Consider the following 26,211-nt stretch of genomic DNA (forward strand, 5'->3'; position numbering starts at 1 on the left):
TTTTTCTTTAAGAAGTCCTCCTGTTCTCCACTCATTACCTGTATTAACTACACCTGTTTGAGCTCGTTACCTGTATAAAAGACACCTGTCCACAAACTCAATCAAATAGACTCCAACCTCTCCACAATGGCCAAGACCAGAGAGCTGTGTACGAACATCAGGGATAAAATTGTAGACCTTCACAAGGCTGGGATGGGCTACAGGACAATAGGCAAGCAGCTTGGTGAGAAGGCAACATCTGTTGGCGCAATAATAAAAAAATGGAAGAAGTTCAAGATGACGGTCAATCACCCTCGGTCTGGGGCTCCATGCAAGATCTCACCTCTTGGGGCATCAATGATCATGAAGAAGGTGAGGGATCAGCGCAGAACTACAAGGCAGGACCTGGTCAATGACCTGAAGAGAGCTGGGACCACAGTCTCAAAGAAAACCATTAGTAACACACTACGCCGTCATGGATTAAAATCCTGCAACGCACGCAAGGTCCCCCTGCTCAAGCCAGCGCATGTCCAGGCCCGTCTGAAGTTTGCCAATGACCATCTGGATGATCCAGATGGTCAGAATACACTAAAATATCAGGATATAACAAGTAAATGAATAGCAGCAGTGAAATAACAATAGCGAGACTATATATAGGGGGGTACCGATACAGAGTCAATGTGCGTGGGGCACTGGTTATTTGAGGTAGTATGTACATGTAGGTAGAGTTATTAAAGTGATTATGCATAGATGACAACAGAGAGTAGCAGTGGTGTAAAGAGGGAGTGAGAAGGGTTGGGGTGGCACTGCAAATCATCTGGGTAGCTATTTGACTAGATGTTCAGGAGTCTTATGACTTGGGGTTAGAAGCTGTTTAAAAGCCTCTTGGACCTAGACTTGGTGCTCCGGTACCACTTGCCGTGCGTTAGCAGAGGGAACAGTTTATGACTAGGGTGGCTGGAGTCTTTGACCATTTTTAGGGCCTTCTTCTGACACCACCTGGTATAGAGGTCTTGGATGGCAGGAAGCTTGGCCCCAGTGATGTACTGGGCCGTTCGCACCACCCTCTGCAGTGCATTGCGGTCGGAGGCCGAGCAGTTGCTGTAACAGGCAGTGATGCAACCAGTGCTCTCGATGGTGCAGCTGTACAACAGCTCATCAGGTCATATTCAGTGCAACAAAACTCCAAGAAGTATAAACTATAAACACAAATATATATGTACTGTACACATTTTGAGAGTTGACTTTCCTCTGTGTCCAGTTAAAGTACTCATTGAGAAGAAGCCCCAGGACACCGTCATCATGGAAGGAGAGACGGCCACCTTATCCTGTACGACCTCTGACCTCACTACCCCTGTCACATGGAGACGCAACAACATCACCATACTGAACGGAGACAAGTATGAGAACCGTAAGGAGGGCAAGCTCAACCTGCTTCTCATCCACAATGTGGACCCAGATGACTCTGGGCTATACTCCTGTGATACTGGAGACATGCAGAGCAGCGCCAAACTGACTGTCACAGGTAAGGATTTCTCATCATCTACAGAGAAGCAACATAACCAGGAACTCAGGTTTATCTCAGGGGGTCACAATATTCAGAATTCTTTCTGTGTATTACTCACCCTAACATTGGTCAAATGGAACATAGATGTGTAAGAGAGGGCAACAATGGGAGGGTGGGACAAGCTTGACTTGGGTGGAGTAAATAGGGGAGAACTGGGACGGGGTTGTGGAGAGGGATGTATTTTGTTTGGGAGACAGAGAAGGAAGAACATAATAATACTAAGAATTAGACAAGACATTGATAAACATTATTATGAACTAAACTCATTTGCAAATGATCTCCTGATATACCTGACCAATATTGAAAACTCAATTCCCTCTTTGCTAAAAATATTTTCAGAATATACTAAAATCTCAGGATATAAAATTATCGTGGAAAAAAACAAAATAATGGGAAAGAAATAATACCTCATGATACACAGCAATCCTTTAATTGGATAACCAAAACATATGAAATACTTAGGATGCTTAATAAGTGACAACAAACAACAAATATATAAAGATAACTTTATTCCATTACTCAACAGTATGAAATATGATCTAATAAAATGGAATAATCTTCCCATAAACCTTACAGGTAGATTTAATTTCTTTAGACTGGCATGACTCCCAAAGTTTTTCTATTTATTTTCGGTAATAACAATTACCCCACCGAAGACGTTCTTTAAAAAAGTATACTCGTCATAAAATCCATAGAATAAAAAGGAAAGTTTTACATCTTCCTAAGTCTGAGGCTGGTTTTAATCTTCCAGACTTGGAATTGTATCATCTCACCACCCAAGGCTTTTACTTGCTACATATAGTTAAATGCTCTAAAGAGGAACAATGGGTACATATTGAAGATGTGCATGCTCATCCCCAGAATCTTTTCACGTGTCTATTTTCAAAAGATAAAGCTAAGAACATAAATAACTTTATATTTTAAGAACACTATAACAATATGGTGTAAAAATGTACGTACTCTGCAAGAACCAATATCTCTCCCTAAAAACACAACCTTATTGAACAATCCTTTGGATAGCTTTTCAGAATTCACTGATAAATTGATCCACATCTTACAATATTACAGTACAATATTTTGAATAATCTCTTTCTATTACTCACCCTAACATTGGTCAAATGGAACATAGATTTAGAATTCCCTTATTGTCTTCCAACTACCCAGAGCTGGCTCCATGCTTTGAAGAAGAGCTGCAGGCTGTGGAGGCTGAGGAAGGAGGCACGGCCTTCCTTTCCTGTGAGCTGTCTAAGCCCGGAGTCCCAGTCCAGTGGAGGAAGGGCCGACTGCCTCTCAGGCCCAACAGGAAGTACCAGATGAAGCAGGACGGCTGCGTGTTTCAGCTACACATCCTGGAGCTGAAGTCCGAGGACAGTGGTAGCTACTCGTGCCAGGCAGGCTGTGTGGAGACCACCGCCTCTGTGTCTGTGAAAGGTATGTGTGTGATTGGATGTGTAATAGCACACACCTGCAGCATGTAGAGGACTCACACCTCATCAAATCAAATCAACTTGTGTTGGTCTCATGCGCCGAATACAACAGTGAAATGCTTTATTACGAGGCCCTAACCAACAATGCAGTTTAAAAAAATACAGTTAAGAACAGGAGATAAAAGTAACAAGTAGATTACAGGTAGATTTACAGGTAGATTGAATAGCAGCAGTGAAATAACAATAGCGATAGCGAGACTATATACATGTAGGTAGAGTTATTAAAGTGACTATGCATAGATGACAACAGAGAGTAGCAGTGGTGTAAAGATGGAGTGAGACGGGTTGGGGGGCACTGCAAATAGTCTGGGTAGCCATTTGACTAGATGTTCAGGAGTCTTATGGCTTGGGGGTAGAAGCTGTTTAAAAGCCTCTTGGACCTAGACTTGGCGCTCCGGTACCACTTGCCGTGCGGTAGCAGAGAGGACAGTCTATGACTAGGGTGGCTGGAGTCTTTGACCATTTTTAGGGCCTTCTTCTGACACCACCTGGTATAGAGGTCTTGGATGGCAGGAAGCTTGGCCCCAGTGATGTACTGGGCGTTCGCACCACCCTCTGCAGTGCATTGCGGTCGGAGGCCGAGCAGTTGCTGTAACAGGCAGTGATGCAACCAGTGCTCTCGATGGTGCAGCTGTACAACAGCTCATCAGGTCATATTCAGTGCAACAAAACTCCAAGAAGTATAAACTATAAACACAAATATATATGCACTGTACACATTTTGAGAGTTGACTTTCCTCTGTGTCCAGTTAAAGTACTCATTGAGAAGAAGCCCCAGGACACCGTCATCATGGAAGGAGAGACGGCCACCTTATCCTGTACGACCTCTGACCTCACTACCCCTGTCACATGGAGACGCAACAACATCACCATACTGAACGGAGACAAGTATGAGAACCGTAAGGAGGGCAAGCTCAACCTGCTTCTCATCCACAATGTGGACCCAGATGACTCTGGGCTATACTCCTGTGATACTGGAGACATGCAGAGCAGCGCCAAACTGACTGTCACAGGTAAGGATTTCTCATCATCTACAGAGAAGCAACATAACCAGGAACTCAGGTTTATCTCAAGGGGTCACAATATTCAGAATTCTTTCTGTGTATTACTCACCCTAACATTGGTCAAATGGAACATAGATGTGTAAGAGAGGGCAACAATGGGAGGGTGGGACAAGCTTGAATTGGGTGGAGTAAATAGCGGAGAACTGGGACGGGGTTGTGGAGAGGGATGTATTTTGTTTGGGAGACAGAGAAGGAAGAACATAATAATACTAAGAATTAGACAAGACATTGAGAAACGTTAATATGAACTAAACTTATTTGCAGATGATCTCCTGATATACCCGACCAATATTGAAAACTCAATGCCCTCTTTGCTAAAAATATTTTCAGAATATACTAAAATCTCAGGATATAAAATAATTGTGGAAAAAACTAAATACTGGGGAAAAAAATAATACCTCATGACATACAGCACTCCTTTAAGTGGATAACAAAACATATGAAATACTTAGGATGCTTAATAAGTGACAACAAACAACAAATATATAAAGATAACTTTATTCCATTACTCAACAGTATGAAATATGATCTAATAAAATGGAATAATCTTCCCATAAACCTTACAGGTAGATTACATTTCTTTAGACTGGCATGACTCCCAAAGTTTTTCTATTTATTTTCGGTAATAACAATTACCCCACCGAAGACATTCTTTAAAAAAGTATACTCGTCATAAAATCCATAGAATAAAAAGGAAAGTTTTACATCTTCCTAAGTCTGAGGCTGGTTTTAACCTTCCAGACTTGGAATTGTATCATCTCACCACCCAAGGCTTTTACTTGCTACATATAGTTAAATGCTCTAAAGAGGAACAATGGGTACATATTGAAGATGTGCATGCTCATCCCCAGAATCTTTTCGCATGTCTATTTTCAAAGGATAAAGCTAAGAACATAAATAACTTTATATTTTAAGAACACTATAACAATATGGTGGAAAAATGTATGTACTCTGCAAGAACCAATATCTCTCCCTAAAAACACAACCTTATTGAACAATCCTTTGGATAGCTTTTCAGAATTCACTGATAAATTGATCCACATCTTACAATATTACAGTACAATATTTTGAATAATCTCTTTCTATTACTCACCCTAACATTGGTCAAATGGAACATAGATTTGGAATTCCCTTATTGTCTTCCAACTACCTAGAGCTGGCTCCATGCTTTGAAGAAGAGCTGCAGGCTGTGGAGGCTGAGGAAGGAGGCACGGCCTTCCTTTCCTGTGAGCTGTCTAAGCCCGGAGTCCCAGTCCAGTGGAGTAAGGGCCGGCTGCCTCTCAGGCCCAACAGGAAGTACCAGATGAAACAGGACGGCTGCGTGTTTCAGCTACACATCCTGGAGCTGAAGTCCGAGGACAGTGGCAGCTACTCCTGCCAGGCAGGCTGTGTGGAGACCACCGCCTCTGTGTCTGTGAAAGGTATGTGTGTGATTGGTTGTGTAATAGCACACACCTGCAGCATGTAGAGGACTCATACCTCATCAAATCAACTTGTCTTGGTCTCATGCGCCGAATACAACAGTGAAATGCTTTATTACGAGGCCCTAACCAACAATGCAGTTAAAAAAAATACAGTTAAGAACAAGATATAAAAGTAACAAGTAGAATTACAGGTAGATTGAATAGCAGCAGTGAAATAACAATAGCGAGACTATATACAGGGTGGTACAGATACAGAGTCAATCTGCGGGGGCACTGGTTATTTGAGGTAGTATGTACATGTAGGTAGAGTTATTAAAGTGACTATGCATAGATGACAACAGAAAATGGAAGAAGTAAAAGATGACGGTCAATCACCCTCGGTCTGGGGCTCCATGCAAGATCTCAACTCAGGGGGCATCAATGATCATGAGGAAGGTGAGGGATCAGCCCAGCACTACACGGCAGGACCTGGTCAATCACCTGAAGAGAGCTGGGACCACAGTCTCAAAGAAAACCATTAGTAACACACTACGCCGTCATGGATTAAAATCCTGCAGCGCACGCAAGGTCGCTCTGCTCAAGCCAGCACATGTCCAGGCCCGTCTAAAGTTTGCCAATGACCATCTGAATGATCCAGATGATGATTCAGATGGTCAGAATACACTAAAATCTCAGGATATGACAAGTAATTGATTAGCAGCAGTGAAATAACAATAGCGAGACTATATAGAGGGGGGTACCAATACAGAGTCAATGTGCGGGGGGCACTGGATATTTGAGGTAGTATGTACATGTAGGTAGAGTTATTAAAGTGACTATGCATAGATGACAACAGAGTAGCAGTGGTGTAAAGATGGAGTGAGAAGGGTTGGGGGGGCACTGCAAATAGTCTGGGTAGCCATTTGACTAGATGTTCAAGAGTCTTATGGCTTGGGGGTAGAAGCTGTTTAAAAGCCTCTTGGACCTAGACTTGGCGCTCCGGTACCACTTGCCGTGCGTTAGCAGAGGGAACAGTTTATGACTAGGGTAGCAGGAGTCTTTGACAATTTTTAGGGCCTTCTTCTGACACTGCCTGGTATGGATGGCAGGAAGCTTGGCCCCAGTGACGTACTGGGCCGTTCGCACCACCCTCTGCAGTGCATTGCGGTCGGAGGCCGAGCAGTTGCTGTAACAGGCAGTGATGCAACCAGTGCTCTCGTTGGTGCAGCTGTACAACAGCTCATCAGGTCATATTCAGTGCAACAAAACTCCAAGAAGTATAAACTATAAACACGAATATATATGCACTGTACACATTTTGAGAGTTGACTTTCCTCTGTGTCCAGTTAAAGTACTCATTGAGAAGAAGCCCCAGGACACCGTCATCATGGAAGGAGAGACGGCCACCTTATCCTGTACGACCTCTGACCTCACTACCCCTGTCACATGGAGACGCAACAACATGCCCCTACTGAACGGAGACAAGTATGAGAACCGTAAGGAGGGCAAGCTCAACCTGCTTCTCATCCACAATGTGGACCCAGATGACTCTGGGCTATACTCCTGTGATACTGGAGACATGCAGAGCAGCGCCAAACTGACTGTCACAGGTAAGGATTTCTCATCATCTACAGAGAAGCAACATAACCAGGAACTCAGGTTTATCTCAAGGGGTCACAATATTCAGAATTCTTTCTGTGTATTACTCACCCTAACATTGGTCAAATGGAACATAGATGTGTAAGAGAAGGCAACAATGGGAGGGTGGGACAAGCTTGAATTGGGTGGAGTAAATAGCGGAGAACTGGGACGGGGTTGTGGAGAGGGATGTATTTTGTTTGGGAGACAGAGAAGGAAGAACATAATAATACTAAGAATTAGACAAGACATTGAGAAACGTTAATATGAACTAAACTTATTTGCAGATGATCTCCTGATATACCCGACCAATATTGAAAACTCAATGCCCTCTTTGCTAAAAATATTTTCAGAATATACTAAAATCTCAGGATATAAAATAATTGTGGAAAAAACTAAATACTGGGGAAAAAAATAATACCTCATGACATACAGCACTCCTTTAAGTGGATAACAAAACATATGAAATACTTAGGATGCTTAATAAGTGACAACAAACAACAAATATATAAAGATAACTTTATTCCATTACTCAACAGTATGAAATATGATCTAATAAAATGGAATAATCTTCCCATAAACCTTACAGGTAGATTACATTTCTTTAGACTGGCATGACTCCCAAAGTTTTTCTATTTATTTTCGGTAATAACAATTACCCCACCGAAGACATTCTTTAAAAAAGTATACTCGTCATAAAATCCATAGAATAAAAAGGAAAGTTTTACATCTTCCTAAGTCTGAGGCTGGTTTTAACCTTCCAGACTTGGAATTGTATCATCTCACCACCCAAGGCTTTTACTTGCTACATATAGTTAAATGCTCTAAAGAGGAACAATGGGTACATATTGAAGATGTGCATGCTCATCCCCAGAATCTTTTCGCATGTCTATTTTCAAAGGATAAAGCTAAGAACATAAATAACTTTATATTTTAAGAACACTATAACAATATGGTGGAAAAATGTATGTACTCTGCAAGAACCAATATCTCTCCCTAAAAACACAACCTTATTGAACAATCCTTTGGATAGCTTTTCAGAATTCACTGATAAATTGATCCACATCTTACAATATTACAGTACAATATTTTGAATAATCTCTTTCTATTACTCACCCTAACATTGGTCAAATGGAACATAGATTTGGAATTCCCTTATTGTCTTCCAACTACCTAGAGCTGGCTCCATGCTTTGAAGAAGAGCTGCAGGCTGTGGAGGCTGAGGAAGGAGGCACGGCCTTCCTTTCCTGTGAGCTGTCTAAGCCCGGAGTCCCAGTCCAGTGGAGTAAGGGCCGGCTGCCTCTCAGGCCCAACAGGAAGTACCAGATGAAACAGGACGGCTGCGTGTTTCAGCTACACATCCTGGAGCTGAAGTCCGAGGACAGTGGCAGCTACTCCTGCCAGGCAGGCTGTGTGGAGACCACCGCCTCTGTGTCTGTGAAAGGTATGTGTGTGATTGGTTGTGTAATAGCACACACCTGCAGCATGTAGAGGACTCATACCTCATCAAATCAACTTGTCTTGGTCTCATGCGCCGAATACAACAGTGAAATGCTTTATTACGAGGCCCTAACCAACAATGCAGTTAAAAAAAATACAGTTAAGAACAAGAGATAAAAGTAACAAGTAGAATTACAGGTAGATTGAATAGCAGCAGTGAAATAACAATAGCGAGACTATATACAGGGTGGTACAGATACAGAGTCAATCTGCGGGGGCACTGGTTATTTGAGGTAGTATGTACATGTAGGTAGAGTTATTAAAGTGACTATGCATAGATGACAACAGAAAATGGAAGAAGTAAAAGATGACGGTCAATCACCCTCGGTCTGGGGCTCCATGCAAGATCTCAACTCAGGGGGCATCAATGATCATGAGGAAGGTGAGGGATCAGCCCAGCACTACACGGCAGGACCTGGTCAATCACCTGAAGAGAGCTGGGACCACAGTCTCAAAGAAAACCATTAGTAACACACTACGCCGTCATGGATTAAAATCCTGCAGCGCACGCAAGGTCGCTCTGCTCAAGCCAGCACATGTCCAGGCCCGTCTAAAGTTTGCCAATGACCATCTGAATGATCCAGATGATGATTCAGATGGTCAGAATACACTAAAATCTCAGGATATGACAAGTAATTGATTAGCAGCAGTGAAATAACAATAGCGAGACTATATAGAGGGGGGTACCAATACAGAGTCAATGTGCGGGGGGCACTGGATATTTGAGGTAGTATGTACATGTAGGTAGAGTTATTAAAGTGACTATGCATAGATGACAACAGAGTAGCAGTGGTGTAAAGATGGAGTGAGAAGGGTTGGGGGGGCACTGCAAATAGTCTGGGTAGCCATTTGACTAGATGTTCAGGAGTCTTATGGCTTGGGGGTAGAAGCTGTTTAAAAGCCTCTTGGACCTAGACTTGGCGCTCCGGTACCACTTGCCGTGCGTTAGCAGAGGGAACAGTTTATGACTAGGGTGGCTGGAGTCTTTGACAATTTTTAGGGCCTTCTTCTGACACTGCCTGGTATGGATGGCAGGAAGCTTGGCCCCAGTGACGTACTGGGCCGTTCGCACCACCCTCTGCAGTGCATTGCGGTCGGAGGCCGAGCAGTTGCTGTAACAGGCAGTGATGCAACCAGTGCTCTCGTTGGTGCAGCTGTACAACAGCTCATCAGGTCATATTCAGTGCAACAAAACTCCAAGAAGTATAAACTATAAACACGAATATATATGCACTGTACACATTTTGAGAGTTGACTTTCCTCTGTGTCCAGTTAAAGTACTCATTGAGAAGAAGCCCCAGGACACCGTCATCATGGAAGGAGAGACGGCCACCTTATCCTGTACGACCTCTGACCTCACTACCCCTGTCACATGGAGACGCAACAACATGCCCCTACTGAACGGAGACAAGTATGAGAACCGTAAGGAGGGCAAGCTCAACCTGCTTCTCATCCACAATGTGGACCCAGATGACTCTGGGCTATACTCCTGTGATACTGGAGACATGCAGAGCAGCGCCAATCTGACTGTCACAGGTAAGGATTTCCTATCAGAGAACTAACATATCCAGGGACTTATCTTGTGGTTATTTCCTTTATTATCAAATGAGGAGATACAAACTTATCACACAAGTCAGAGTTATACTTAAACTAAATCTTTATTCACTTATTAATAAGGAACGCATTCACTCACAAGTGAATGATGTGAGTGCTCTACAATAACGATGGCTGGTCGACGAACCACCCTTAGATGAGTCATCGAGAGCCCCGAGACAAAGCATACAAAGATCTTTTATAGCAAAGATACACCCCCTTAGTCTACATGACAAACAACAGATGTGTGGAATGGGTCACAAGGTTGGGATTTGTATGAAAGAAATGAATCATTCACAGCAGAAGGTATCTGCTGTAAAGACTGTTCTCATTGTGTGGAAATCAGGGTCTGGCCCCCAAAACAAGCTTCCCCTCATAATTATCCATAACCGAGCGATCTCCACCCTGGTACCTCCCGGCACACAAACATCAACTCATGCTTTATCACCAAACGCATGGTACCGCTCAGGACCGCTCAGTTCACACAGACACAATATACTTCTAAGAACCCACTATTCTGTTGCAACCATTTGATGCAATAAAAGTATTATAACATAATATTGTAATTTCGCTCCCCCATTTTGAGAATTCTCTCAACTTTAAAGAAAATGACACGATTTAGAAACATTAGTTCACATGTAGAAAACAAATAAGGCATCAAACAACTTTTGACTCAAACATACAGGAAAAAAACTTCCTTGCACTTGTATACAACCATTGTAAATGACCATACGTTGGTTCATTGAGCCTTTAACCTTAACATAAAATGATCCTTCATTGGGAATGATGTAAACATTGAAACATCGTTAACAAATTATCTGCAGTTTAAATCGAAGTACATTTTTCATCAGTACGAAACAAATCATCATGTTGATGCTAAGCATACTCCCTAGGTCAGCATGGTGGAAATAACTATTTCCATCCCATAAACTAAAATGAGCATATCTTATTGGACAAATCAAAGAATTGAATCCCGGTTTATTGTGCTGGTGCGTAATGAACATAACCCAGGACAAGCATCATGATTCCACTATTTATAAGGCTACTCCTATAGATCACATAGATTAGGATAATTTTCATTCTCAGGATCAGAGTTCACCCTCTCCATTCACCAGGACATGCTGAGAATAGTGTCAACATCTTTAATACACAACAACAATCAAAACAATCAATCAATCTGTAATACATGAATTGCTTCACTCATATGGTTATTAACGTACTAAACTCAAATCAATCAGTCAGTTTTAAAAATCATTCCGTTTCCAAATCGTAATCAAAACCCAACTAATTATCCAACCCAAATTTAGAATGACAATGTTTGGGTTGGGGCGGCAGGGTAGCCTAGTGGTTAGAGCGTTGGACTAGAAACCAGAAGGTTGCAAGTTCAAACCCCCGAGCTGACAAGGTACAAATCTGTCGTTCTGCCCCTGAACAGGCAGTTAACCCACAACCAGGTGACTTCAGGCACGGTTTCTTCTGCCGTTTTTTCAAGGGTTCTTCTTCAGATAGCTTCATAGTTCAAAGTTGAAGGCCCATGATAATGTCCCAATTTCAATGTCTCACCTGAGCTGCCATCACCTTTACCACCCATTCATTATATCTCGACCACTTGCCAACCAGCGTACCAGCGACATGAGAGACGTTTGGAACAGATCTCTCTCCATGCGGACTCCTATCACACTACTAAGGGAAAGGCATGAGAGAAAAAACAGTTGATAGCGCCGATTGGATGCTGTACACCAGTTGCAGTCTCTCGGTAGAAATGGTGAGGACAGGGCCGTATTGAACGCCTTTGTCGCTCTTCTTCAGCCGGTTAGAGGGAGTTTTGAGGTTCACACTGTTCTCGGCCGAATTATCGCTGCCATGCATCAAGACACCATCTGACGGCACCTTTCATGATAACCGAGAGAGAGAGGACAGATCAGAACAACAGCTTAGTTCAGTTAATTTCTGATTCAGGAAATCATGACAAATTAGGACTTTTCCCAATTATTCTTAATACAAATCTCTAAACACATGTCAAAGAGAATAACAACACATTCTGTTGAACTATTTTTTTCAAATTGGCTGACACTCCCCATCACATTGTCAACTTCATCGCAGAGTCACAGGATTTTTGATTTATTTCACCTTTCTTTAGTTGAGAACAAGTTCTTTTTTTCAACTGCAACCTAGCCAAGATAAAGCATTGCAATTCGACACATACAAGAACACAGAGTTACACATGGAATAAACAAAACATAGTCAATAATACAGCAGAACAAAAGAAAACAAAAAGTATATGTACATTGAGTGTAAATGCGGTAAGGTAAGGGAGTTAAGGCAATAAATAGGCCATGGTGGCGAAGTAATTACAATATAGCAATTTAAACACTGGAATGGCAGATGTGCAGAAGATGGATGTGCAAGTAGAGATACTGGGGTGCAAAGGAGCAAGATAAATAAATAAATACTGTATGGGGATGAGGTAGGTATATAGATGGGCTGTTTACAGATGGGCTATGTACAGGTGCAGGGATCTGTGAGCTGCTCTGACAGCTGGTGCTTAAAGCTAGTGAGGGAGATATGAGTCTCCAGCTTCAGAGATTTTTGCAGTTCGTTCCAGTCATTGTCAGCAGAGAACTGGAAGGAAAGACGACCAAAGGAGGAATTGGCTTTGGGGGTGACCAGTGAGATATACCTGCTGGAGCGCGTGCTACGAGTGGATGCTGCTATGGTGACCAGTGAGCTGAGATAAGGCGGGGCTTTACCTAGCAGAGACTTGTAGATAACCTGTAGCCAGTGGGTTTGGCGACGAGTATGAAGCGAGGGCCAACCAACGAGAGCGTACAGGTCGCAATGGTGGGTAGTGTATGGGGCTTTGGTGACAAAACGGATGGCACTGTGATAGACTGCATCCAGTTTGTAGTTGTCCACGTATTCTAAGTCAGAGCGATCCAGAGTAGTGATGCTGGATGGGTTAGCAGGTGCGGGCAGGGATCTGTTGAATAGCATGCATTATTTTTGACTATGATTTGACACACTGAACTCTATCAGAGAAGTAGTTGGTAAACCAGGCGAGGCAATCATTTGAGAAACCAAGGCTGTCGAGTCTGCCAATAAGAATGTGGTGATTGACAGAGTCGAAAGCCTTGGCCAGGTCGGTGAATATGGTTGCACAGTAATGTCTCTTATCGATGGGGGTTATGATGTCATTTAGGACCTTCAGCGTGGCTGAGGTGCACCCATGACCAGCTCTGAAACCAGATTGCATAGTGGAGAAGGTACCGTGGGATTCGAAATGGTCGGTAATCTGTTTGTTAACTTGGCTTTCGAAGACCTTAGAAAGACAGGGTAGGAAAGATATAGGTCTGTAGCAGTTTGAGTCTAGAGTGTCATCCCCTTTGAAGTGGGGGATGACCGCGGCAGCTTTCCAATCTTTGGGAATCTCAGACGATACGAAAGAGACGTTGAACAGGCTAGGGGTTGCAACAATTTCGGCAGGTCGTTATAGAAAGAGGGGGTCCAGATTGTCTAGCCCGGCTGATTTGTAGGGGTCCAGATTTTGCAGCTCTTTCAGAACATCAGCTATGTGGATTTGGGTAAAGGAGAAATGGTGGGGGCTTTGGCGGGTTGCTGTGGAGGTTGCCGGGCAGTTGACCGGGTTAGGGGTAGCCAGGTGGAAAGCATGTCCAGTCAAAGAGAAATGCTTATTGAAATTCTCAATTATAGTGGATTTATTGATGGTGACAGTGTTTCCTAGCCTCAGAGCAGTGGGCAGCTGGGAGGAGGAGCCCTTATTCTCCATGGACTTTACAGTGTCCCAGAACTTTTTTGAGTTAGTACTACAGGATGCACATTTCTGTTTGAAAAAGCTAGCCTTAGCTTTCCTAACTGCCTGTGTATATTTGTTCCTAACTTCCCTGAGAAGTTGCATATCACAGGGGCTATTCGATTCTAATGCAGAACGCCACAGGATGATTTTGTGCTGGTCAAGGGCAGACAGGTCTGGAGTGAACCAAGGACTATTTCTATTCCTAGTTCTAATTTTTTTGAATGGGGCATGCTTATTTAAGATGGTGAGGAAGGCACTTTTAAAGAATAGCCAGGGATCATCTACTGACGGGATGAGGTCAATGTCATTCCAGGATACCCCGGCCAGGTCAATTAGAATGGCCTGCTCGCAGAAGTGTTTTAGGGAGCGTTTGACAGTGATGAGGGGTGATCGTTAGGTCGCAGACCCATTACGGATGCAGGCAATGAGGCAGTGATCGCTGAGATCTTGATTGAAAACAGCAGAGGTGTATTTGGAGGGCGAGTTAGTTAGGATGACATCTATGAGGGTGCCCGTGTTTACGGATTTTGAGTTGTACCTGGTAGGTTCATTGATAATTTGTGTGAGATTGAGGGCATCAAGCTTGGATTGTAGGATGGGTGTTAAGCATGTCCCAGTTTAGGTAACCAAGTAGCATGAGCTCAGAAGATAGATGGGGAGCAATCAATTCACATATGGTATCGAGGGCACAGCTGGGGGCAGAGGGAGGTCTATAGCAAGCGGCAACAGTGAGAGACTTGTTTCTGGAAAGGTGAATTTTTTGAAGTAGAAGCTCGAATTGTTTGGGTACAGACTTGGATTGTAATACAGAAGTCTGCAGGCTATCTTTGCAGTAGATTGCAACACCGCCCCCTTTGGCAGTTCTATCTTGGCGGAAAATGTTATAGTTAGCAATGGAGATTAAGGTTTTGGTGGTTTTCCTAAACCAGGATTCAGACACGGCTAAGAGATCAGGGTTATCAGAGTGTGCAAAAGCAGTGAGTAAAACAAACTTAAGGAGCAGGCTTCTAATGTTAAACATGCACGTAACCAAGGCTTTTACGGTTACAGAAGTCAACAAATGAGAGCACCTGGGGAGTGGGAGTGGAGCTAGGCTCTGCAGGGCCTGGAGTAACCTCTACATCACCAGAGGAACCAAGGAGAAGTAGGATAAGGGTACAGCTAAAAGCTATTCAAACTGGCCCTCTAGCACATTCAGAACAGAGAGTAAAAGGAGCAGATTTCTGGGCATGATAGCATAGATTCAAGGCATAGTGTACAGACAAAGGTAAGGTAGGATGTGAGTACATTGGAGGTAAACCCAGGCATTGAGTAAAAGAGATTTAGTCTCTAGAGATGTTTAAACTAGGTGATGTCATCGCATATGTAGGAGGTGGGATAACATGGTTGGTTAAGGCATGTTGAGCAGGGCTAGAGGCTCTACAGTGAAATAAGACAGTAATCACTAACCAGGACAGTAACGGACGAGGCATATTGATATTAGAGAGAGGCATGTGTAGCCAAGTGAACATATGGGTCCACGGCGATTCGGACAGTTAGCAGGCCGATGCTAACACGCCAACAGTTAATAGGCCGTGGCTAAACAAGCTAGCAGTTAGCAGACCGGGTTAGCAAGCAAGCAGTTACCAGGGGCTAGCAGTTAGCAGACCGGTGCAGGCAAGCTTGCAGTTAGTAGACCGGGGCTAGCAAGTTAGCCTTTGGGGGACGTCGCAATGGGGTAAGTCTGTTTTTGCCTCGTCATGCGGTGACGTCGACAGGCCAGTCGTGGAGTTAGTAGGGTTCCAAGTAGCTCTAAGTAGCTAGCAGGTTAGCAGAATGGGCCTTCAGCGGGCGTCGCGACTGAGGGGCCTGTTGGAATCCTTGGCCAGGTTATGTCGGTATTCGAGTCGTAGAGGACCGGTGGGGTTCCGTGCCCCGTACCGGCAGTAGAAGGGGTCCGGATATTGTAGCCCAGCAAATGACCAATGATATGTGTCTTTGAGTCTACTAATGCTGCGATCATCCTCCACTGACTCGGCGATGTTTACGTCTCTACGGTGTCCCCTCACACAGGACCACACTTAGAGCCTACGTAACAGAGGCTTTTCTTAAAAACTTGACTTTGTGTGGTTCGCTTACCTATTTAAACAAAAAAAACTATTTGCGGGATGTGGTATCCACTCGGCTCGCTTCCTCTCAGATCTTAGGCGGGTCCATTTGCTCCGTTCCCGAAGTGTGGTCTCCCTGAGATTGCAAGTTTGAGGGATCCCTTGTGCACGATTTACCCAGGTCGTCAGGAGCGATCAACAAGTGAAGATTCACATCCCCGTCTCCAAATGTCGTGGTTAATTCCTTTATTATCAAGCGAGGAGAGACAAACAAATCACACAAGTCAGAGTTATACTGGGTCTTCCATTTCCTGTGGCAGTCCTCATGAGAGCCAGTTTCATCATAGCACTTGATGGTTTTTGCGACTGCACTTGAAGTAACTAACAACGTAATTTACATTTTCCGGATTGACTGACCTTCATGTCTTAAAGTAATGATGGATTGTCATTTCTATTTGATTATTTGAGCTGTTATTGTCATAATATAGACTTGGTCTTTTATCAAATAGGGCTGTATTCTGTATATCACCCCTACTGATTGGCTCAACTGATTGGCACAACTGATTGGCTCAAACGCATTTAGATGGAATGAAATTCCACAAAGTAACTTTTAACAAGGCACACCTATTAATTGAAAAGCATTCCAGGTGACTACCTCATGAAGCTGGTTGAGAGAATGCCAAGAGTGTGCAAAGCATTCATCATGTCAAAGGGTGGCTACTTTGAAGAATCTAAAATATACACTATCGTTCAAAAGTTTGGGTCACTTAGAAATGTCCTTGTTTTTTAAAGAAAAGCAAAAAGAAATTGTCCATTAAAATAACTTCAAATTGATCAGAATGTAACGCTCGTCTGATGAAGAAGGAGTGGACCAAAGCGCAGCGTGGTATGTGTTCATGATATGTATTAAGATCTGAACGCTAGAACAAAAAAATCTAAGCGAGAAACGAACAGTTCTGTAAGGTAACTAAAACTATACAGAAAACAACTACCCACAAACCCAGGTGGGAAAAAGGCTACCTAAGTATGATTCTCAATCAGAGACAACGATAGACAGCTGCCTCTGATTGAGGACCACACATGGCCAAACACAAAGAAATAGAAAACATAGAAATAAAGAAACTAGAATGCCCACCCTAGTCACACCCTGGCCTAACCAAAATAGAGAATAAAAGCCTCTCTATGGCCAGGGCGTGACACAGAAATACAGTCTAGACATTGTTAATGTTGTAAATTACTATTGTAGCTGGAAACGGCAGATTTTTTATGGAACATCTACATAGGTGTAGAGAGGCCCATTATCAGCAACCATCACTCCTGTGTTCCAATGTCACGTAGTGTTAGCTAATCCAAGTTTATCGTTTTAAAAGGCTAATTGATCATTAGAAAACCCTTTTGCAATTATGTTAGCATAGCTGAAAACGGTTGTTCTGATTAAAGAAGTAATAAAACTGGCCTTCTTTAGACTAGTTGAGTATCTGGAGCATCAGCATTTGTGGGTTCCATTACTGGCTCAAAATGGCCAGAAACAAAGAACTTTCTTCTGAAACTCATCAGTCTATTGTTCTGAGAAATGAAGGATATTCGATGCGAGAAAGTGCCAAGAAACTGTTTGCCACTGTGCACTACTCCCTTCACAGAACAGCGCAAACGGGCTCTTACCAGAATAGAAAGAGGAGTGGGAGGCCCTGGTGCACAACTGAGCAAGAGGACAAGTACATTAGAGTCTAGTATGAGAAATAGATGCCTCACAAGTCCTCAACTGGCAGCTTCATTACATAGTACCCGCAAAACACCAGTCTCAATGTCAACAGTGAAGAGGCAACTCTGGGATGCTGGCCTTCTAGGCAGATTTCCCCTATCCAGTGTCTGTTATTTTGCCCATATTAATCTTTTATTTTTATTGGCCAATCTGAGATATGGCTTTTTCTTTGCAACTCTGCCTAGAAGGCCAGCATCCCGGAGTCACCTCTTCACTGTTGACGTTGAGACTGGTGTTTTGCAAGTAATGAAGCTGCCAGTTGAGGACTTGTGAGGTGTCTGTTTCTCAAACTAGACACTCTAATTGCAAAAGGGTTTTATAATGATCAATTAGCCTTTTAAAATGATAAACTTGGATTAGCTAACAGAATGTGACATTGGAACACAGGAGTGATGGTTGCTGATAATGGGCCTCTGTACGCCTATGTAGATATTCCATTTAAAACATCAGCTGTTTCCAGCTATTATAGTCATTTACATCATTAACAATGTCTACACTGTATTTCTAATCAATTAGATGTTATTTTAATGGAAAAAATGTGCTTTTCTTTCAAAATAAGGACACTTCTAAGTGACCCCAAACTTTTGAAAGGTAGTGTGTTTGTATTTGTTTAACACTTTTTTGCTTACTACATGATTCCATATCTGTTATTTCATAGTTTTGATGTCTTTGCTATTATTCTACAATGTAGAAAATAGTACAAATGAAGAAAAACCCTTGAATGAGTAGGGGTGTCCAAACCTTTGACTGTTACTGTATGTAATGTATAGAATAACTGTTTTATACTGTGATCCTCCCCTTCTATGGAATGCTCGCTGCCTTCATATGTCATTTTGACATATTCTATACAAGTAAAGACCAACCATATCCAATTTATCACATGGAATATTCACAGGGAAAAATAGCATCTGGTTTGCAAACACTTAAAGAGATTTTCAGATATGCAGATATGGTTTTCTTGCAAGAGTTACGTTTTTTTTTAAAAAGGAGAAATTGAACATCTAAAGAGGAGCTGGGTTGGAGAGGCCTATGCTGCCACCTACTGTAGTAACAGCAGAGGTGTAGGCATCCTGTTAAATGAGAATATACCATTTCCCCTTATATCCCAGCACATGGACCAAAAAGGCCATTTTCTAAAATTGAGTTAATTGTACTTTACATGGTGAAAAATACACATTGATTACATAGTATATCCCACCAGTGGCAAATCTGGTGCTTTTAGATGTAATTCATACTATATTAGATCAAATCCAGACAGGAGCTATTATTTTAGCATGTGACCTAAATCATACATTCGATGAGATTGACTGATGTAGTAATAAAAAAGGGAGCCTCCAAAGAGGCTGAAAAATGTTCTCTACAAATACTTTACACGACACCTGCAGATGACTATTCCCACCTACAAAAGACAATTCCTTTTTTTTCTCAAGAGAAATGCTATTCAAGAATTGACTACATTTTTTTTCTCTAAAAATGCACACAGCAATTTACTGGATAAAGAAAAATCATGATATAGTGATACTGGATCATTCTCCGGTATCATGCTTAATTACACCAATAGAAAATGCACTTAGCGACATTTTGAGAATGAATTTGAAGAATGAACAGCGCGCATCTTATAGACCCGAAATGCGTTAAATATGTAAACGAAAGACTAAAACCTTTACCATTACAAATACAGACAGAGAGGACAGGGAAAAGCTGACCCCTGATATAATTTGTGATTCCTTTAAGGCGTACATTAGGACAGGGTTTCCCAAACTCGGTCCTGGTGCTCCTCCTTTGTACATGTTTGCCTTAGCACTATTCAAATAACCAACTCATCATCAAGCTTAGATTATTTGAATCAGCTGTGTTTCGAATAACCTTTTCTTATTAAACACTTTGAAAGCTTTCAGCATTCACAGATAAATGTATCCACATAATTACAACATTACAATAAAATATTTGGAATTATATTAATGTCTTTGTATTACTCAGCCTGACATTGGTCAAATGGAACATAGATTGGGAATTCCGTATTATCTCTCCAGAGCTGCCTCCATACTTTGAGGAGGAGCTCCAGGCTGTGGAGGCTGAGGAAGGGGAAACGGCCATCCTGTCCTGTGAGCTGTCTAAGCCTGGAGTCCCAGTCCAGTGGAGGAAGGGCCGGCTGCCTCTCAGGCCCAACAGGAAGTACCAGATGAAGCAGGACGGCTGTGTGTTTCAGCTACACATCCTGGAGCTGAAGTCCGAGGACAGTGGCAGCTACTCCTGCCAGGCAGATGGCGTGGAGACCACCACCTCTGTGTCCGTGAAAGGTATGTGTGTGATTGGTTGTGTAATAGCACACACCTGCTGCATGTAGAGGAATCACACCTCATTACAGTCATATTCAGTGCAACAAAACTCCAAGAAGTATAAAGTATAAATGCTAATATATGTGTACACATTTTGAGAGTTGACTCTCCTCTGTGTCCAGTTAAAGTACTCATTGAGAAGAAGCCTCGGGACACCGTCATCATGGAAGGCGAGACGGCCACCTTATCCTGTACGACCTCTGACCTCACTACCCCTGTCACATGGAGACGCAACAACATGCCCCTACTGAACGGAGACAAGTATGAGAACCGTAAGGAGGGCAAGCTCAACCTGCTTCTCATCCACAATGTGGACCCAGATGACTCTGGGATATACTCCTGTGACACTGGAGACATGCAGAGCAGCGTCAATCTGACTGTCACAGGTAAGGATTTCCCATCATCTAGAGAGAAGTAACATAACCAGGAACTCAGGTTTATCTCAGGGGGTTACAGTATTCTGAATTCTCTCTTTGCATTACTCACCCTAATATTGGTCAAATGTAACATCGATTTTTAATTCCCTATTGTTCCGTCTCTCCAGAGCTGCCTCCATACTTTGAAGAAGAGCTGCAGGCTGTGGAGGCTGAGGAAGGAGGCACAGCCTGCCTGTCCTGTGAACTGTCTAAGCCTGGAGTCCCAGTCCAGTGGAAGAAGGGCCGGCTGCCTCTCAGGCCCAACAGGAAGTACCAGCTGAAGCAGGACGACTGTGTTTTTCAGCTACACATCCTGGAGCTGATGCCAGAGGACAGTGGCAGCTACACGTGCCAGGCAGGTGGTGTGAAGACCACAGCCTCTGTGGCAGTAAAGCCTCTCCCAGCCAAGACTGAACCTCCCAAGACAATGCCTCCCACAAAGGCTCCCACGAAGGCTGCCTCTCCCACACCTCCACCAGGGCCAAAGAAACAGGGCATGATCTGGGCATCCATTGTGGGGTCAGAGAAAGACCTGGAGCCTGAGGCAGGGACAGTGGTAGACCTACATGAGAAACAGTCAGTAAGGTCTATAGGTAAGGAGACTAAAGTAGACCAGCAGGAGAAACAGCAAGTCAAACAGACAGTAAGAGCTATGGTGAGGGACACAGAGGAAAAAAAGCCATTGAAGTCTATGGTTAAAGAGATTGAAGTAGACCACATGGTGAAACAGCCAGTGCCCCCAGCGAGACGAGCATCTATAATGTCAGATACTGGAATAGACCAAGTGGTGAAACAACCAGTTCCACTAGTGAGACAAGCATCTATAATGTCAGATACTGGAATAGACCAAGTGGTGAAACAACCAGTTCCACTAGTGAGACAAGCATCTATAATGTCAGATACTGGAATAGACCAAGTGGTGAAACAGCCAGTTCCACCAGTGAGACGACCATCTATAATGTCATATACTGGGGTAGACGAGGTGAGGAAACAGCCAGTTCCACCAGTGAGACAAGCATCTGTAGTGTCAGATGCTGGGATAGACCAAGTGGTGAAACAACCAGTTCCACCAGTGAGACGAGCATCTATAGTGTCGGATGTTGGGGTAGATGAGGTGAGGAAACAGCCAGTTCCACCAGTGAGACAAGCATCTGTAGTGTCAGATGCTGGGATAGAGCAAGTGGTGAAACAACCAGTACCACCAGCGAGACGAGCGTCTGTAGTTTCAGTTTCGGATACTGGGGTAGATGAGGTAAGAAAACAGCCAGTTCCACCAGTGAGACGAGCATCTTTAGTGTCAGATGCTGGGATAGAGCAAGTGGTGAGGAAACAACCAGTTCCACCAGCGAGACGAGCATCTGTAGTTTCAGTTTCAGATACTGGGGTAGATGAGGTAAGAAAACAGCCAGTTCCACCAGTGAGACGAGCATCTGTAGTGTCAGATGCTGGGTTAGACGAGGTGAGGAAACAGCCAGTTCCACCAGTGAGACGAGCATCTGTAGTGTCAGATGCTGGGATAGAACAAGTGGTGAGGAAACAGCCAGTTCCACCAGTGAGACGAGCATCTGTAGTGTCAGATGCTGGGATAGAACAAGTGGTGAGGAAACAGCCAGTTCCACCAGTGAGACGAGCATCTGTAGTGTCGGATGCTGGGATAGAGCAAGTGGTGAGGAAACAACCAGTTCCACCAGTGAGACGAGCATCTATAGTGTCAGATGTTGGGGTAGAAGAGGTGATGAAACAGCCAGTTCCAGCAGCGATACGAGCGTCTGTAGTTTCAGTTTCGGATCCTGGGGTAGACGAGGTGAGGAAACAGCCAGTTCCACCAGTCAGACGAGCGTCTGTAGTTTCAGTTTCAGATACTGGGGTAGACAAGGTGAAGAAACAGCCAGTTCCACCAGCGAGACGAGCGTCTGTAGTTTCAGTTTCCGATACTGGGGTAGACGAGGTAAGAAAACAGCCAGTTCCACCAGTCAGACGAGCGTCTGTAGTTTCAGTTTCGGATACTGGGGTAGATGAGGTAAGAAAACAGCCAGTTCCACCAGTGAGACGAGCGTCTGTAGTTTCGGATGCTGGTATAGACCAAGTTGTGAAACAGCCAGTGCCACCAGCGAGACGATCATCTATAGTGTCCGATGCTGGGGTAGATCAGATAGTTAGATCTAAAAAGAAGATGGATATAGAAATAGACCATCAAGAGAAACAGCCAGTGAAGTCTATGGTGAAGGAGACAGAGATAGAACAGAGGGATCAACAGCCAGTAAGGTCTACAGTGCAGGAGACTGAAAAACCTAAGATGGTGGAGGATGATAACCAACTCCATATCTCAGTGGATGAGTCCTTCACAGAGGCCCACACCCAGGTAACAGTCAACCAGAAGACCAGCAAGCCTGTAGTCGCTGTTGCTGGAGTTCCCAAGGGGCTACAGATGACTCGGCAAGTTGACGAGATTGCACTTGACAGTGTCGAGGATGAACATGAGATGTTGGAAGCTGCCATCAAGATCCAGGCAGCTTTCAAGGGATACAAGACCCGCAAAGACATGCGGCCCATCTTCAAGCAGGTGTTTAAGAACCAGAGTGCTGAGACCAATGGTACCATCCAGCTGGAGTGTAAGGTGGAAGGGAAGCTCAACGCAGTACGCTGGCTGAAGAACAGCCAGGAGGTCATAGGAGACCAACGCCACCGCATGAACACCTCAGAGGATGGCGTCTGCACACTGGTGATCATCAACATGTCTGCCATAGACACTGGGGTCTATACCTGTGAGGTGGTTAACACGTTTGGTGTGTCCTCATACAATGGTAACATTACTGTGGGTGAACCTCAAATGCCTCCATCTTCTACCCAGAGGCCCGCAGCCCCATCCCAGCCCTCCACCCCTTCTGTGCATCCAGTCCTGGCCTCCATTGGCCCTCTCCAGCCAGTCCAGACCTCCACCCCTGGGAAGGAGACTGTGGATTCTGTGGAGTGCGAGGGGATCTCCCTGTGGCAGACCTACAATCTAACCAAGGAGGATCCCCGCATGACCTTGCAGGAGAGGAGGAGGGCCTCCCTTATTGCCGCCAGCTCTAGTAAGTCAAGTTAGAAACCTTATAGATGTCCTTAATACGTGACCTGGGTCATATGCAGTAATTGTGTCTGCATTTGCTAGGAGTGAGTTGTAGCTGTTTTTTGATAGACTGAAATTCATGTTTGTCTTATTAAAGGGGCCATTTGTACATCCCCTTTTTGGACTAAATTAATTATATATTCCCATTGATTCTTGAAGAATGTAATGTGTAAATGACTCACGAGCTTCATTCAACTGTCGTAGCCCATCAGATCCCAAAATATAAGCTTTTTTTACTCCATTTTGTAAACAATGCAATTGAAAAGAAAACACTGTATACAGGAGCATCATGCACCCCATAAGTCTGAGGGGGCACAAAGTACGTGAGGATGACTGGGGGGCGGTCCGTAGAGGGGCTATGTCTCCGGTCTGTAAGTTGGAGAATTCAGAAACAGCTTTTTCCTGCAATCTAGAGCCAAAATCATTAAGTGTAATTCTATGTAAAAAATATTGTCATTTTTCTGCATATCTTTTAAACTGTCTGTGTCCTCCTGACTGGTGTTTATTTTTTTAAAGAAACTAAATATGGTATCTCTGCTAATATCTGGGAAAAATATTGAAAGAAATGTGAGTCTTATTCAGTACATTTAGCTTATTGCTTGCTTTTCTAAGTCTACCAATCTAGCCAGCAGGCATGCCAGCTAAAATGGTTAGACAAGCTACTTATGAGGTTGGGAGATTGGGAACCTATCTGGGCTAGCTAAAACCAACTTCATACAATTGTTAAGTGGCTAGTGGTATTACAGAGAGAGAAAAAAATATATCTTATTTCATATAAAAAAAATACAGAACAAATCTGACAGGGCACGTGCCCCTGTGCCATCTATGGGCATGCCACCTCTGCTGTATACCCTCAAAACATGGTTAAAACTATCATTTTGATCTCATCGATGGTCATTCCTTGCATCCATAGCTCTGTCAATAAATTTGATTGTACTTACATTTCTCCAGTCCCATCCCTCAGATGTTCACCAAAGCAGTAGCGGGGTGGCCGCTTTGTTATTGTTGATTTGCAGATTGCCCCTTTAACTGACAATTATCATTTATTTTTCTCTGTTTCCCCAGTGTCTAGTCCCTCTGACTACGATACAGCTCCAGATTTCATAGAGCCTGCTGACATAATCCCCAAAGATCACCCCAGGTAAGCCATTCAAAATCATAATTTAACATGTAACTATATCCTCCTGTTCTATGGCATTATTGTTTGTTAATAAGAAAATATATTCCCACAGGGAAAAGGAAGCCATTAAGTCACAGGACCAGTTATCCAATAAGGAGGATGAAGAACAGAAAGTGACGTCTCAACCACCCAGGCGTTTTAAGGCCAAAGGTCAGCCATATTCTGTTATGTTGTTAGATCTAAATAGTGAGTTGTTACCTTTTGTGGTGATGGTATTTCACATGTTGTACTGAATACATTCACTTTAACACTAATGGCTGTCATGTAATATCATGCACATATAATGGGTTGCACTCTGCATTGTGTTGTGTAGAGTTGAGACAGAGTTATATAAATCGAAAATAACAGGCATTAGTTCAATGCCTCTTAACTGCATCTGCACCTTCTCCAATAGGAGAAGACACAGTCATGCTTAGACCTATACAAGTATTTGTGCACGTGCACATGCATTGCATGTGGCACCAGAATTTGCATACCAGTGACGTGCAGTGAGGTCGGTGGCTGGATAAACACCTACAGTACTCACAAATAAACATTGGTGGAGCCCAAATTCACCATACAATAGATAGCTCCAATAACCAGAGTTACATAGGCTACTAACCAAAATTGACAAGCAATTTTCATAAAATGTAAATACCAATGTAGCCAAGAAACACAAGCAATAGCCTCTGATAGTGTCACGGCCGTCCTCCTCTTCATCTGAAGAGGAGAGTCGAGATGGATCTGAGGACCAATACGCGGCGTGGTAAGTGTCCATGGTCAATCTTTAATAAAGAAAGTAGTGAACACTGAACACTATACAAAACCAGTCAACAAAATAACAACCGTGAAGCTAATCCTATGGACTGTGCTGAAACAAGCCATCAACATAGACAATCACCCACAAACAAACAGTGCAACCCAGGCTACCTAAGTATGATTCTCAATCAGAGACAACTAATGACACCTGCCTCTGATTGAGAACCATACTAGGCCGAAAACATAGAAATGCCCCAAAACATAGAAAAACAAACAGACTGCCCACCCAACTCACGCCCTGACCATACTAAATAAATACAAAACAACGGAAATAAAGGTCAGAACGTGACAGTACCCCCCCCCCCCCCCCAAAGGTGCGGACTCCATTGTAGTTTTAACACTCGCAAAAATATTTACAGCGAAATAGCAAATGCGACATACAGTTTATTCACAATGTATTCAGACCCCTTCACTTTTTCCACATTTTGTTACATGACATCCTTATTCTAAAATGGATTACAAATAGTTTGTT

At 43.4% G+C, this 26,211-nt stretch overlaps 1 protein-coding gene across 4 annotated transcripts in view; it reads left to right on the top strand.

Annotated features, from left to right (window-relative positions):
* obscna (obscurin, cytoskeletal calmodulin and titin-interacting RhoGEF a) overlaps positions 1-26,211 on the top strand; it is an 85,254-nt gene that overhangs the window by 27,755 nt on the left and 31,288 nt on the right. For all 4 annotated transcript variants that reach the window (XM_090235200.1, XM_090235202.1, XM_090235203.1 and 1 more), the window contains exons 32-43: positions 1,241-1,504; positions 2,711-2,977; positions 3,783-4,046; positions 5,252-5,518; positions 6,847-7,110; positions 8,316-8,582; positions 9,911-10,174; positions 19,928-20,194; positions 20,356-20,619; positions 20,778-23,723; positions 24,827-24,902; positions 24,994-25,091. In XM_090235200.1, the coding sequence (XP_090091326.1) occupies positions 1,241-1,504; positions 2,711-2,977; positions 3,783-4,046; positions 5,252-5,518; positions 6,847-7,110; positions 8,316-8,582; positions 9,911-10,174; positions 19,928-20,194; positions 20,356-20,619; positions 20,778-23,723; positions 24,827-24,902; positions 24,994-25,091 (5,508 nt within the window). The remainder of the gene's footprint in view (positions 1-1,240; positions 1,505-2,710; positions 2,978-3,782; positions 4,047-5,251; positions 5,519-6,846; positions 7,111-8,315; positions 8,583-9,910; positions 10,175-19,927; positions 20,195-20,355; positions 20,620-20,777; positions 23,724-24,826; positions 24,903-24,993; positions 25,092-26,211) is intronic.

The sequence above is a fragment of the Oncorhynchus mykiss genome, chromosome 5, assembly GCF_057628025.1.
Source record: "Oncorhynchus mykiss isolate SJ-2025 chromosome 5, ASM5762802v1, whole genome shotgun sequence".
Classification (NCBI taxonomy): Eukaryota; Metazoa; Chordata; class Actinopteri; order Salmoniformes; family Salmonidae; genus Oncorhynchus; species Oncorhynchus mykiss.